Raw genomic sequence first — 14,419 nt, forward strand, 5'->3', positions numbered from 1 at the left:
TTTAAAGGGTTTAATAAAAATTATAAATATTGAGGGTTAAAATTTTATTTTACTTGTGACATTGTTAACTTTAAGAGAAAAATTAAACAGTGGGGCCAAGATTTTAAATAAAAAATACAAAAATTTAATGTCTCGAAATTAAAGTATAAAATTAAATTTTAAAAGGATACAGTCACCTTTAGTAGATTTAATTTTTTTCCACTAAAAAAAAACATAAATTTCACCAAACTGAATCCCCCTCTCCCCTTATAGCTTCCTTTAAAGCTTTTGGTCTCAAAGTAGGAAATCATAATAATCCCAGGAACCCTCATACATCAACTTTAGCAACTACCTATAAATTTTTATTTTTAGCTTTCTTTTGTTTCTATTCTCAACTTAATATAATTATTGCATCCCCTTTCTGTCTATTTATTTATATAATTCCATTTTATATAAACAGTGGACCATACCATTTCCCTCTGTATATCTTGCCTTTTAAGCACTCTTTTCCCACCCTTTCTCTCATTTTCCCTTTTTTTTTCTTCTTCATTTCATCAGCTTCACAAATTTGTTCTCCATACTTGAGAGCATGCCTGAATGTCCAGAGAAAGGTAAGAAGTACAAATCCTTATCTCTCTCTTCTCTCCATCTATCTATCTCTACATAAATAAATAAATACATACACACATATATATATATGATGTCTTCATGTTCCTTCTTTACTTATCGAGATATATTTTGTCATAATATTTTCGGATAATGTGATCATAGATATCTTTAGGCTTTGTAGGAGCCTAATACATACGATGACTAGCTATTTCAGGAGGTTTTGAGGCTTAATTGTCTCTTATAAGAAGATTATTCATTTATATTAATCAAATTAATGCATTGATAAAGTAATAAATCGATTTTATTTTTAATTTTTGGGTTCGTGGGTGTTTTAGGGAGAGATTTGATGAGATAGGCAAGAAGATCAAGAGAGAAGCAGATGTTTCAGCCAATTATCAGATGGGAAGAAGGCATATGTTGGGTCCTCCTGGAACCCTAAATACGATTACACCATGCGCCGCCTGCAAACTCTTGAGGCGTAGGTGTGCTCAAGAATGCCCATTTTCTCCATATTTCTCCCCTCATGAACCCCAGAAGTTTGCTTCTGTTCACAAGGTGTTTGGTGCTAGCAATGTCTCAAAGATGCTAATGGTAAGAATTGATCATAATTCAAACCCTAAACCCGTAGTAATTATTATCTTTTAGATTTTGTTTTCCTCTAATGGTGGCTTTCATGGTGTATTAATACAGGAAGTACCGGAAAGCCAACGAGCCGACGCGGCCAACAGTCTTGTTTATGAGGCGAATGTGAGGTTAAGAGATCCAGTTTATGGGTGCATGGGTGCAATTTCAGCTTTACAACAGCAAGTTCAATCTTTACAAGCTGAACTGAATGCAGTAAGGGCTGAGATAATAAAATACAAGTGTAGGGAAGCTAACCTTGTACCACCCTCTTCCCATGTAGCCATGCTCTCATCTGGGGCTGTTTCGGTGGCTGCACCACCGCCAGCCACCACTCAACCGCCACCTCCACCACCACCACCTCCTCTTCCTACTACCACTGCCGTTACTACTTGTTCCATATACACCCAACCCAACACTTCTACGGACTATACCACCCTTTCAAATGATAATGTTTCCTACTTTGGATAAAAAAATATTTATTACCTTAGACTGACAACCAAAAGAATCCCCATTTATTTTTCTCTATAATGATGCAAAACAAACATGGAATAAAAATGAGGAAGAAATGAGTATTCTTGTTTCCTTGCTTTTTTTTTTTTTTTTTATTTACTCACTCAAAACATTACTGTCTAGCTTGCTCAACAATTGATAAACTTTCATATATATGCCTTTTACCTATAAATTTGTTGGTTGATGTGTTTCTTTCTTCTACATTTTGTTTTCCTATCTTGATTTCCACTTCTCTTTCAAATTTTCCTCATTCAATAATACGGCCACTATCATACGGTGAATGGACAATATATATTCTAATTCCCGCAACCTTATTAACTTTTGCATGTCAAGTAGATACTACTGATTATAAAAGAAAAGTTTTTGTTAAAAATACTATGGAGGCACCTAGGGCTCAGATTGCATTTTTCCCTCTCTACTCAAAAAATGAGTAAATTAGTCTTTGTACATTATTTTAAAGCACAAATTGGTCCTTTTTGTTAAAAAATTCATCCATTTGTACTGTTAAAAACTAGCGTGATTGACGAAATAACTAGATAGTTGTATGTCAAGTGCCATGCGTACCTCAGACGTACAATGAAAAGTTTTCAACAGTAGAAATGGATAGAATTTTTAACAGAAGGACGGTTTGCTCTTTGATCTAACATATATGACTAATTTATCTTCTTTTTATTTTTTTGTCAAAGAGAATAAAATACAATCCGACTCATTGTACAAGGGCTTTCATGTTACTTTTACCAAAGAAGTTCATATTGCATAGCTATTGAGTGACTTACATATCCAACCCTAGACAATGGCAAACACAAGTGAGAATTTGTTATTGGGGTGTAAAATTGGGATATCCTAGTAAGAGGTGCAGATGGAATAATAGCAATTTTGGTGAACTTTAAAATTTTATAATTTTATTTCAGTCTCCCAATATCACCAATTTTTCGATTTAGTTTGTGTGGGAGGGTGAATGCGTTGCATGTGAAAGACAGGCTGTTAGCACATGCTATTCTGTGCCATTCAAGGATCTAAAATTGCATGAATTTGGGAAGGGGAGACAAAAGGTATATATATTGTTTTGATCATCCCCAAGTAGGGTTAGAAACTTCTAAAGAATTTTTCTTTTATTTTTTGGGTGTTTGGATGGTTGAAAGCATACAAATGAAATACTTTTATCATACATAACTCTTATTATAATTTTTTGTTCATCTATTTTTACATGTTAAAGATATTTTACCCTTTTGCTCATCTTTCAGGTCTTCAACATATCAACTTTTTTCATAATTATATTAAATTGTAAGTAATTACTTTTTTAATGTGCCCATAATTTTTATGCCTATATCTTCATCTCCTTTCTCTTGTTAGTCATGAGTTTGATAAGAATGTATATGCTATAAGAATGATATAATATATATAAATATCTTAAGGTAAATGATTTACCATATTAATTATTAATGGGGTAAGTCTAGCTATTATAGAAACCGATGGAGCTAATATTGCTAGACATAAATGTTTAATTACTTTTCCTAAATTTATCTTTTTAAATATATTAGATTTTATTTTATTTCTATTCCACCTAAAATTTTAAAATTTGTTCCAATAATTCTTTTAGGCAAACTAGAATTTAATTACTATTATGGGTGCTTGAGCACTTACATTAAATTGGAAATTAATTTTAAAATATGAATTTCTCCGTGCTCCCTAGATAGTAAAGGACCTAGCTAGCAAAAGTGAGAATCTAGGCCAATGCTAACCCTCATTAATTAATCACAGCTAATGAATTTGGTTCAATTATTGATTGGGTTGACCCATCTCAAAGTTGTATTAATTGGGCACACTTCAATAAAAGCTAGTGAATCTTGTCTATAAGCTAGTATTTAGTGAAAATGTAAAAAAATAAATAAAAATTGATATTTAGTCAATGATAGTGCCATTTGCCAGCTAGCTAAGATTATTTTGCTCAATCATGGGTTTGCTTGGCGTGTTGGAAATTAAGTGGCATTTTGGAACTTGTATTGCTCATTTAAGCAAGCAATGGGAAACTTTTCATTTCATTCATCACCTTTTTCCTTGGATAGGTTCATTTTACTGTTTATATTATAATTGTACTTTTAATAACATCGTTTTCAAATTTTAAATATTTATTAATGAAATATATTTTACCGCTTAATTAATTATAATATATATTATTAGTATACTAAAATTTATAAATATAAAAATAATTATAACAAAAAGCACAGAAAAGCGAAGTGGATGTACACATACACATTTATACTCTATAATTGGTTTTAAAATCTGATCCCATCATTATCATTTAAATTATCACGTTTACGTGTGGATTCTCTTTAGATTATTTTGGGTTTAATTTTATTATATGTGAGTCTTAATTAAATATATTTCGATTTTTAATTTATTATGCTTTGTATTGAGCTGATTTCAATTCTAGTTGATTAAATATGTATTATTTGTGGTTGTACTTGTAATTTATACTAGTAAACTCCTTAAAAATTCAAACCAAGAACTAATTACCCAAACTAATATTTCAGTGTTTGATTAATATTATTTCACCTATCAATCGTTGTAAAATTATAAAAATAAAAATAAAACTCATTATTTTTATAAAGTACCAAATAATTTAAAAGAAATAACACATATAATAAAATTTAAACCTAGGAATTAACTCATCATTATTGTTTCAATCAAACAAAATCGCATTTATTTTTTAATTAATTCTCATGGTGATTACAACAGTAGATGATGTACTGTTGTTGAGTCTCTAGAATTGTAAGAGATGTGATGGAATTTGGTCTCACGTCATGGTTGCTTGAAATCGTGGCATCTCACCTTTGTCTCAATGTACAATCCTTTCATTTTCTTTTAAACAAAAAAGAATTCCCACTTTGATTAAAATAATAATAATAATAATAACCAAAAGGATATTCCGCTCTTCCTTTCACAATCTGCCTAAGATTTTACAATTTATGGTCTCTATTCAACATAAGGATGATTGCCACCTACTATAGAAAACAAACAGGGGTAACCTATATTATTATTTATGATCACTATTGTCAGCCTTTTTTTATACAAATAATCTAAAACAAATTAATCAATTAACAGACTAAAAATTATTTAAGAAAATGATTCGATTTTTACTCTGACACTCGATGCCGCTTGATTAACCAGCGGCATCACTTACGTTTCCCCTCAATCATCACACAATTATAGCCCGGCCCATGGATAGGTCTAAAATTAATTGTGTATTTTTTTTAATTTCACAAGTAACCTTGAAAATTTTCCATGTGTTTTTTTTAAATATTTTACTATACTCTTATAGGACACTTGTTAATCTTTTGACCCTGCTTGTGAAGTCTAAAAACTCCATTAGCAATGTACCAAATATTATTCCATAAAATAATTAAAAGGACACTTGAAATCATTCTAGACCCGCTTGTGGATTTCTTTTTATTCCACTGATTCTTGATATATTACTAAAATTAACTTTTGAATTTTTTTTGATTCTATTAAAAGATATTTTATACTTTTTAAGAAAAAATATTTTTAAAATACTATATTTTTAAACTACATTAATAGTCACCTAAATTCTTTTTGGTCACTCAACTATTAAAACTTACAAAATAGTCACACTCAACTATTTAATTTTGTCTTTTTCAGTCACCAATAGGCTAACAGTAGCTGTAATACCCTATACCCAACCCAATTTACCAAATCTGAATATAAAATGTCACAATACTTACATACTTAATAAAATTTTACAATATTCAAAAACCATACTAAATGTATATCTTATTTATTTAAAATCCTTTCTAAGACAAAAGGTTTGAATGAAACATTTCTCATTTGTCATATACTCTCAAAGGTAGTATAAAGCCTTACACCATAAATGTTTGACAAAACAAACATATCTGTGGTGTGTATTATTATTTGTCATTTGAAAACAGGTTTCTAAAAGTGTCCCTTTGTATGCATAATATTGCCTTCAATCTGCCACCATGACGTATCCCTGGCTTGGTCCCTCCCGACGCACGGGTTCGATTCTCGGAACCTGCATACCAAAAGACACATGTAAGTTCAAAAGAACTTAGTAAGCCTCACTCATTATTACCTTTAAGCTATGTTGGAGAATTTCTCGACTTAAGGGTTTTGGATTTCCTTTCAGACCTTGGCAGATACTTATCTGATTCCTAGTTGGTGAATTACCATACACTAATCTCTTCACTTAACCATATTTACACTTCTCACCCAATTGGCGGATCACAGACTTCACCCTATATTTTGAATCTCATTATACAATTTCTTTGTAGATAGTAGTTGAATGCACTTCTCAGAATGATACCTAACAGATGTTACTCTTGGCGAATTCTTTTATTGGATCTAACGATTATTAGAACACCAGTTACATCGTATTTCCAAATCAGTCCAGACAACCAGACTTGTTTAAAAGAATATAAGGTTTTAATTCAAGCAATAGAATCTCAGTTGACTTCAATACAGAACTTAAGAAATTTTGAGTTTGACAGACATTAGCACCACCAATATTCCGAATACACAAAGTTCCCTGACATGAAGGATCAGTATGGCGGAATCATTAAACGGGTGCACTGTCGAGAACACTTTCAGATAATGCCTCATAGACATGCCCAGGTCTTCCCACAGAGGTGGAATATCAACTCGTCGTTTAAGCGTTGCAGAATTTACAATACAGACCTTCCAGAAAACTTGCCACAAGTATTCCCTAGATGATTCTGCCACTGAGGCTTTCTGAATAATACGCTAAGAAGGTTTTATAGAGAGCTCGCCAAAAATCCTTTATAGAGAGTTCGCCACAAAAGGCTTTACAAAATATTTGCCACAAAGACTTAACAGAGAGTCCACCACAAAGGTTTTACAGAGAGCTCGCCACAAAGGCTTTATAGAATATTCGCCATAAAGGCTTTATAGAGAATTCGCCACAAAGGTTTTACAGAATATTCACCATAAAGGCTTGGTTTGGTTTACCATCAAGGCACCAAACCAACTGTCGTGTTCGACGATATGGATTTGCCTAAACTCAGCATAACCTGAGGTTTGTCCATCATCGCTCTTGAGACACGCTAGTAGACAAATGCAACTCTTCCTTCATTTCTAGAATATGTCATGGCCATGGTCTTTCCATATAGTTGCCTCATTAATTTTCTTGTTTACCGTCTCGGCGGACAACGTACTAACCATAATTACCATCATGTTTACTATCCCAATAGACGTCATCAAAGTACCACCACGGGGTCCGTTATTGTATCACATACTTTCCCGACACTCTGTCTAAACCCCTTTAATGTCAACATACATTATCATGCATCACTCAACTGACATAATGGACGCATCTACACAGATTTCGCTCATAATCTTAACAGAGTCGTACTTCCTAACATATAACTTCTCATGCATGCTTACCACACATTGTCATATTCATACAGTGCATCATACACTTTAGAGCATACATATGAATACTTTATAAAGAACATATAACCATACGTACACATAGCAACTACTCAAGAAGATATGCACATCGACCATACAAGGATTCATTATAATATAATGTTTGGAAGTTGGGTTTAGAGACTCACTAGAAACCTACCTTAACTCGTCTTGGAGCTTCCGTTTCAAATGTTCGTCCCAAATCAACAACAGCAACTATTTAAAAGATCATAATATTTCCATTAGAATCCTCATTATAGATATTTTACTAACGTTTCAACTACATGCGACCCTCAAGCAGGGCCTTCCTGTAACACCCTTTCCTTTTATAATCGTAACGTGCAAACTGTAAGACTTACCATAAAGCTAAATCTACTCATTAAACGATATCTTAGTTTGGTTTTAACAAAGAACAAGAAGAGAATGTTGAGGTCAAATAGAAGAACCTGAACATTAAATAGACAAAAAAAAACATCTAAAATGTCCCCTTCCCATAAATATACTCTCAATCCCCCTAATTTCCCTGCCAAATCTAGGGTAGTTATAAGAAAATCCGGCGAAAGTTTACCTTATTGTTGACTAGTCATGGGAAAGGTCAAATCAATCAAATTGACTTTGGTTGAGAAGTGGCCAACCATGCCGCTGTGATGGTGTGTTCATTTAACTTGTTTTAGTGCACAAGCAATCTTTCATACATCTTGCTACTCTGCTCTTTACTTTGATCTCTACTTCTATTGTTGCAGAATCCCAACAACTCCCAACTAAACCCGATACAAGACCCACTTGAACAGTATTTATGCAAATTGGGCGTACTATGTCTTGGCGATGACTCACGTTTAGTGTGGCCTTAAGGACAATTAAGTCTCTTACAACTTTCTCATACACTTGACAAGCTCTTAGTGCTTAAACAAAACTCTGGGGCGTATTTGTAACGACCCAAAATCCGTGGGCACCGGAAAAGTATATTATCGGGCTTCCGTCTTAGTAAACTGAGTCATAAATAATTATTAGAAGTAATTATGAGTTTAGTTGAGTGCTTAATTAGGTGAATTTAGTCTAATTAAGAATAATTAGGAGAAAAGGATCAAATCGAATAAAGAGTGAAAGTCTAATTATAAATTAAAAGAAAGTAAAAAGGGCTAAAGTGGCAATTAAGCCACTTACATGGAAAGAGGCGGAATATATGCGTTAAATTCAAGACTTATTTAAGTTATATATAAATATTATATGTATATAATAATTATTATTATTATTTATTTAAATTGTGATTTATATTAATTGTATTATTTTATTATGGAATAAATTAAAATTAAGACAAATGTGTGGTGATAAGATGGTACAAGTGTAATAATGTATAAATATACACTTGTATTATAATTATTAATTACTTAAAATTTAAGTAAAAGATATTAATTAATTAATTAATTATATTATGATATTTTTATTTGGTAAACAAATTAAATAGTGACAATTGTATGGTGTTGATGGTGTACAAATGTGAATATATGATTGAATATTTAATAGATATTTAGAATAAATATATTATTATAGTATAAAGTAAATAAAATAAAAGGAAATAAAAACAAAGCAAAAGAAAAGAAACATAATAGAAAGAACAAAGAAACAGAGAAAGAGACGAAACAGAGGAGAAACAGGGGAGAAAGAAGAAAAGAAAGAAAAAGGAAAATAGGGTTTTAAAGCTTAGAATTTAACTTGGTAAGTCAATCAAGTCCTTTTCTTTTAATTTAGATGTTTTAGAAGTTAGTTTTGTTGAAAATAAGTTGAGGTTTTGGAAGTTAATAGATTTTTTTAGTAGGGTTTATGTTGAATAATGATGGAATTGAGGGTTTATTTGATAAAAATTTTGATTGGAATTGAATAAAGGATTGAATTGTAAACTAAACTATAAGTTTTAATTTTAGGGATTAAATTGAAATAAATTCGAAATTATGAAAATATGATAAAATTAGATAGTTACATATAAGTTTGGCAAGAAATTGAGTAGCAAGAAGGTATGAATTGAGAAAGAAAAATATATAGATTTAGTTAGGATTAAATTGAAATTAAAGTAAAAGTTAGATAAAAATTTCAGCAAGTAAATTGTGTTGTGCTAATGATTATGAAAATTATCTTAATTTCTTTTCGTAGCTAATATCGCACCCGAGGCATCCACGAGGAAAGGAAAAGAAAAAGTGGACGAGGAATAGACACGGGAATTACGGTTTGTATCACTATAATTCAAACTTTATTATTATTAAGTGTTTAATTTGCTAATTATGTGTGGTAAGTATTTTAAGGTAAATGTTTAATAAATAATAAATTTATAATGTAGTAATGAAATTGAAACTGATACTGAACCGAATTATGGAATACTGGATATTGTTTTGATTACTGAGTGAATTGTGAAAATACTGAATATTGTTATGCATAATGCATTGAATTGTGAAATTACTGAAGTAAAGAATTACTGTAATACTGTGAAACCGATTGAAATAAGGAATTATAATTGATACTGAATTGAGATGGAAATTTATACTGAAAAGTGAATTAAATACCCTATTAACTAGTCGGGCTAGTCGGATATAGTTGGCATGCCATAGGATATGGAAGTGTACGAGTATTTGCCGCTTCATCGATCGGGCACTTATGTGCCGACTCATCGTTATCATTCTCGATTCGACACTTTGTGTGTCGAATCATCTTATCTTATCATACTCGAAAGACTTCGACTTTGTGTGTCGAATCTCATATCTTATCACATGTGTTCAAGACTTTGTGTGTTGAATATCTTTATCACATCGACATCTTATATCTTGGTGTGTTTGGTTGAATCTGTGTATCCGCCGAGGCGAGTCGAGTTAATAGGGCAAATGAAATAAATTGACTGATAAAATTAAATTGAGTAACATAGTATATGTGAAGAGTGAAATTTGAAATAAAGAAATAAGAATGATAATTATATATTTAATTAATTGATAATTTAAAAAGGTTGAATTGTTTATTAGTAGTGATAATTGAATAAAAAGTATGTATGTGATTTAATGTATTTAATTATAAATTGAATTATAGTGATACCACTGAGTATATGCATACTCAGCGTATGGTTGTTTCCGTGCGCAGGTTGTAGAAGTCAAGTATCGAACCAGCATCTAAAGCCAGACCCGACTTCAGCAAACTTTTGGTGATGTATAATTTTCCTTGGTAATGTGGCATGTACATAGGACATGTATAAAGGTTACTATGTTTTTAATATAAATGGTTGAAAATGTTAGTATTATAAGTTTATGAATTATAATGAAAGAAGTTTATCTATATTTATTTAATTTAGTATATTGTTAAATTTAAATTGATATTATGTTGATTAAGTTGATTAGAAAGTATTTGGAATAGAAATTGAGAATGTGAAATGAATTGGTTGTGATTTGAAAATGAAATGGTTTTAATTGCAGGGGGTTTTATGTAAAAACAAGTAGAAATGCTGCCGAAATTTTTTTAAAGAAAAAGAATGAAGTCAATTACTAAAATATTATATGATTTTATGATTTTATCTTAATGTGTTTAATATTTAATTAAGAATTATCGTAAATTACCTGATATGTCCGGTAATGCCTCGTAACTCTATTCCGGCGACGGTTTGGGGTTAGGGGGTGTTACAGTATTCTTCTTAGGCGCACACTTTCTTGAGCATAATTTTTCTTCACTTGAAAACATCTTGCAATTAATTCCTTAGATACCACCAACGGGCAGATACTTTAACACTAGTGTATGCCAATACTCTGACACGCCATCCAGCCAACAGGGTGGCGGATTACGTTACACAGCACGCCAAACAATTTACATACATATTTTACTCATCTTTTCGAATTCACTGATTTTGGGGTGTGACAGTAGCAACTTTTAAAATTGGCATAATAGCAACTTTAATCCACAACATTTGTACATTATGTCAATTTAGTCTTGATTTTAAAAATCTAATCCTTAACCTTTAAACATTGTGTAATTTAGTCCTTTTGCAATTTTATTTTTCTTTACGATATTTTCACTTAAAAGATAATAAAAAACAAATTTATGAGTTAAATTTAATTTTAAAAAACCAAAATAATCCAAAATAATAAATTTCATTTATTTTAAAATTAATCCAAAATGGAGAAAAGAATAAATATTATATATTATAATTAAAATTAAGTGGAGTTAAAAGTTAGTGCTGGAATCTATGCATATGTAAAAGCATTTATTGTAGAGTAAAATGAGGGATAGAGTGAAAAGTTAGTAAATGTTGATATCTAGGGATTTCCAAACAAATATTTTCTTTCCTCAAATTCACTGAATCCAAAACCAGTCCACCAATTCAATATTTCCTCTTTCTCACTTTTGTTAGGAATTTTCTTGAATTAAAATAAACCTTAAAAGGGATCGATTCTTCAAGTGCTTGGTTTTTTCTTAAATATTAAAACAATTGTTTTTCATGAAAAAATTAAAAAAATATTACTATTATATATGTACTCTAACAATACGAGTAAATAGTCATATTCACATCACAATTTTTTTGAGATTTTACTTAATTGTATTAACTTTTAATGTTATCGTATTAATATTAATTTGTTAAGCTTAAAATATAATTTCAAAGCTGATTGAGTCTTAGCTCGATAGGCATTGACATAATTGTCAATGTAGGAGGATGTGGTTTCGAATGCGTTAAAGCGCATTATCCTCCTATTTATGGGTTAGGGAGGGACTATGAGTAGTTCTAGACATTGTGTCAAAAAATATATATTATTTTAAAAAAAGACACATATTAATAATATTAATCAAATTAAATTTATATTTTCAAATATAATAAGAATTAATTAAATCAATTGATTAAAATAAGCAAAGATAAATACAAAATTACAAAAAAATCAAATTTTGAAAATTGACATTAAAACAAATTAATTTAACCATATATAAAAATAAATAACTTGTAAGAAATTGTTAATAATATTATTTAAATGATAATATATTAATATTAATATTCAAACCATGATAATATTTTGTATTATTTTAATATTAAATATTTTTAAAATTAAATAACAATAATATATCTAATTCTAAATTAGTTAAATATTTTAAAAATAATTTTATTACCTTTTCAATTCATTAAAGATTTTAAAGAAATTTATAAAATTTTAAACAAAAATTAATGTTATAAAAATATTATAAATTTAATATACACAACCGAGTACGAAATATAAATTAATTATAACTAAAATAGAGAGAAATTTGGTCATGAATTGTAGGCTAAGTTATTAATTAAATCTCCAAGGTGAACATAATGGTGAAAAAAAAAAAAGGAAGAAGAAGAAGAAGACAACATCCTAGGTTCTTACTCAATTGACCTATGTTTCTAAGTATGTTTGCCTTCAAATTTCTACTAGTAAGAGAGAGGGTTTTGGTATTGAAACTAAAAATATTAAATTAGAATAAAAAAAACAGTAGCTGTAATTAAGGTGATGATAAGAGGAATCTTGGCACAGCTGTTACATATTAGATGCTCTTAGGGAAAGATGTCTGAAGTTTTAGATTAATATGTAAGAAAATTTATAGTTATGATCAGAAATTAAGAAAAAGGATTATAAATTATATATATTTATGACATTAATTTTTGGCGAATTAAGGTGTCAGGTGGTAAATAAAAATTGCAACAATGTCAGATGTTGTTTTAGGTCATATATTAAGTGAAGTTGATGTGATTATTAGGGAGACACATCCCTTCTAAGATTCCACATTTACACATCCATTTAATATGTGACAAACTGACCATTTGCAGAATTTCTCTATAATTATGATTACAGTTGAAACTGATATTTACTTCCTACTTGTTATAATTAATATATTCAAATTCAATATTCTTTTATCTATACTTGTCAATTCTAAGTGTGTTCATATTAGAATAGAGTCAAAATAGGTTTAACGTCACGATGAGGAAGATCATGATGTCCCGATGATATGACGAACGACGTCACAACGATGCAACATGTTCCCTCACAAAATCGAATTTATTTCTTAGTTAAACTCTGTTTTTTTTTTTTCCCATTTGAACTCTGATTTTAGCCTATAAAAGAGGCATTTAGTAACTTTAGAAAAGAAGATCATAACATAACAATAGAGAGAAAGTTAAAAGAGAAAAGTTTTTGAGAGAGTTTTGTAGGGAATTTTGTATTTAAGTCGGAGAGCTTTGTTTTTCAGGGTTTAAGGTTTTTTATTTTGAATATCTCCATATTATATTCTCGGTTATTTGCTCAGTAATGAAGTCTCCTTTCACCCATGTAAAGATTTGTGGGTTTGGTCTTTTCTACTTTTCTTAATCACCGTTTAATAGGTTTTTATGTACCTATAATTAGGTTTGAGTTCACCTCTTCTAATATTTTACATGTTACTATTTCGTGTAAAAACATGGATTATAGTTGATGAGATAAATTATAAATAAATTTGTCAACTTTTAAATTAAAAGAAATTATAGTAAAATATACTCATAATTATTAGGACATTAACTTACATAAAAATATAAATTTTATTAAAATATGTTTGTTTTAAAATAAAAGAAAAAGAAGAGAACATGAGCACATAAATGTTTTAGATGTTCCTCAAAATAAAACATTAAAATCGTAAAGCGACATGGACCCCAAGTTATAAAATAATAGAGTTTGACCATGCATTCTTTTCCAAATTAACTTACATCATTTCTTCTCAATTATTTCACATTTCTTATTTATAAATATTTTCTTCTTTTTTTGAAAAAAAAATATATTTTTTCGTTCGCTAACAAATTCGGTTTAATTAAAGCCAGTTTGCTCCATTGGTGTGGTTTGGGCACCAATGATTTCTTCAAAGTTTTTTTTTATGAAAATTGAAATTGATTTTAATATAAAATGAAAATTGTTTATTTAAGATGAAAGCTGAGTAGTTCACTTAAGAATCTGTTGATGCTACATTATGTCTAAGATATACACCTTTCTCAAAAATGGACCCAATTAATACATGTCATCTCTCCAATTCTACTCACATCTCTGCAATTCCAGCTTCTTAACCTAAATTTTAGAAATTTTACTGAATTCCATTATTTTTGTTCATGGAATTTGAAACCCTGCTATTTCTTTGGGTTTTTAGGAAATGCAACTCAAACAATATACAAGTTTGATAGTTTTGTTAAATTCAATGGAGCCAATTCCCATTTTCATCATGTTGACAAGAAAGA

The 14,419-nt window shown here is 29.9% G+C and overlaps 1 protein-coding gene across 1 annotated transcript; it reads left to right on the top strand.

The window, feature by feature from the left end:
* The first annotated feature begins 422 nt into the window (after window positions 1-422).
* On the top strand, window positions 423-1,794 carry LOC105771187 (LOB domain-containing protein 15). Its single transcript, XM_012592600.2, has 3 exons — window positions 423-590; window positions 924-1,179; window positions 1,279-1,794. Exons 1-3 carry the CDS (start codon window positions 577-579, stop codon window positions 1,678-1,680), a joined length of 672 nt encoding a protein of 223 aa, XP_012448054.1. The 5' UTR covers window positions 423-576; the 3' UTR covers window positions 1,681-1,794.
* The last annotated feature ends 12,625 nt before the right edge of the window (window positions 1,795-14,419 follow it).

This window comes from Gossypium raimondii, chromosome 5 (assembly GCF_025698545.1).
Source record: "Gossypium raimondii isolate GPD5lz chromosome 5, ASM2569854v1, whole genome shotgun sequence".
Classification (NCBI taxonomy): Eukaryota; Viridiplantae; Streptophyta; class Magnoliopsida; order Malvales; family Malvaceae; genus Gossypium; species Gossypium raimondii.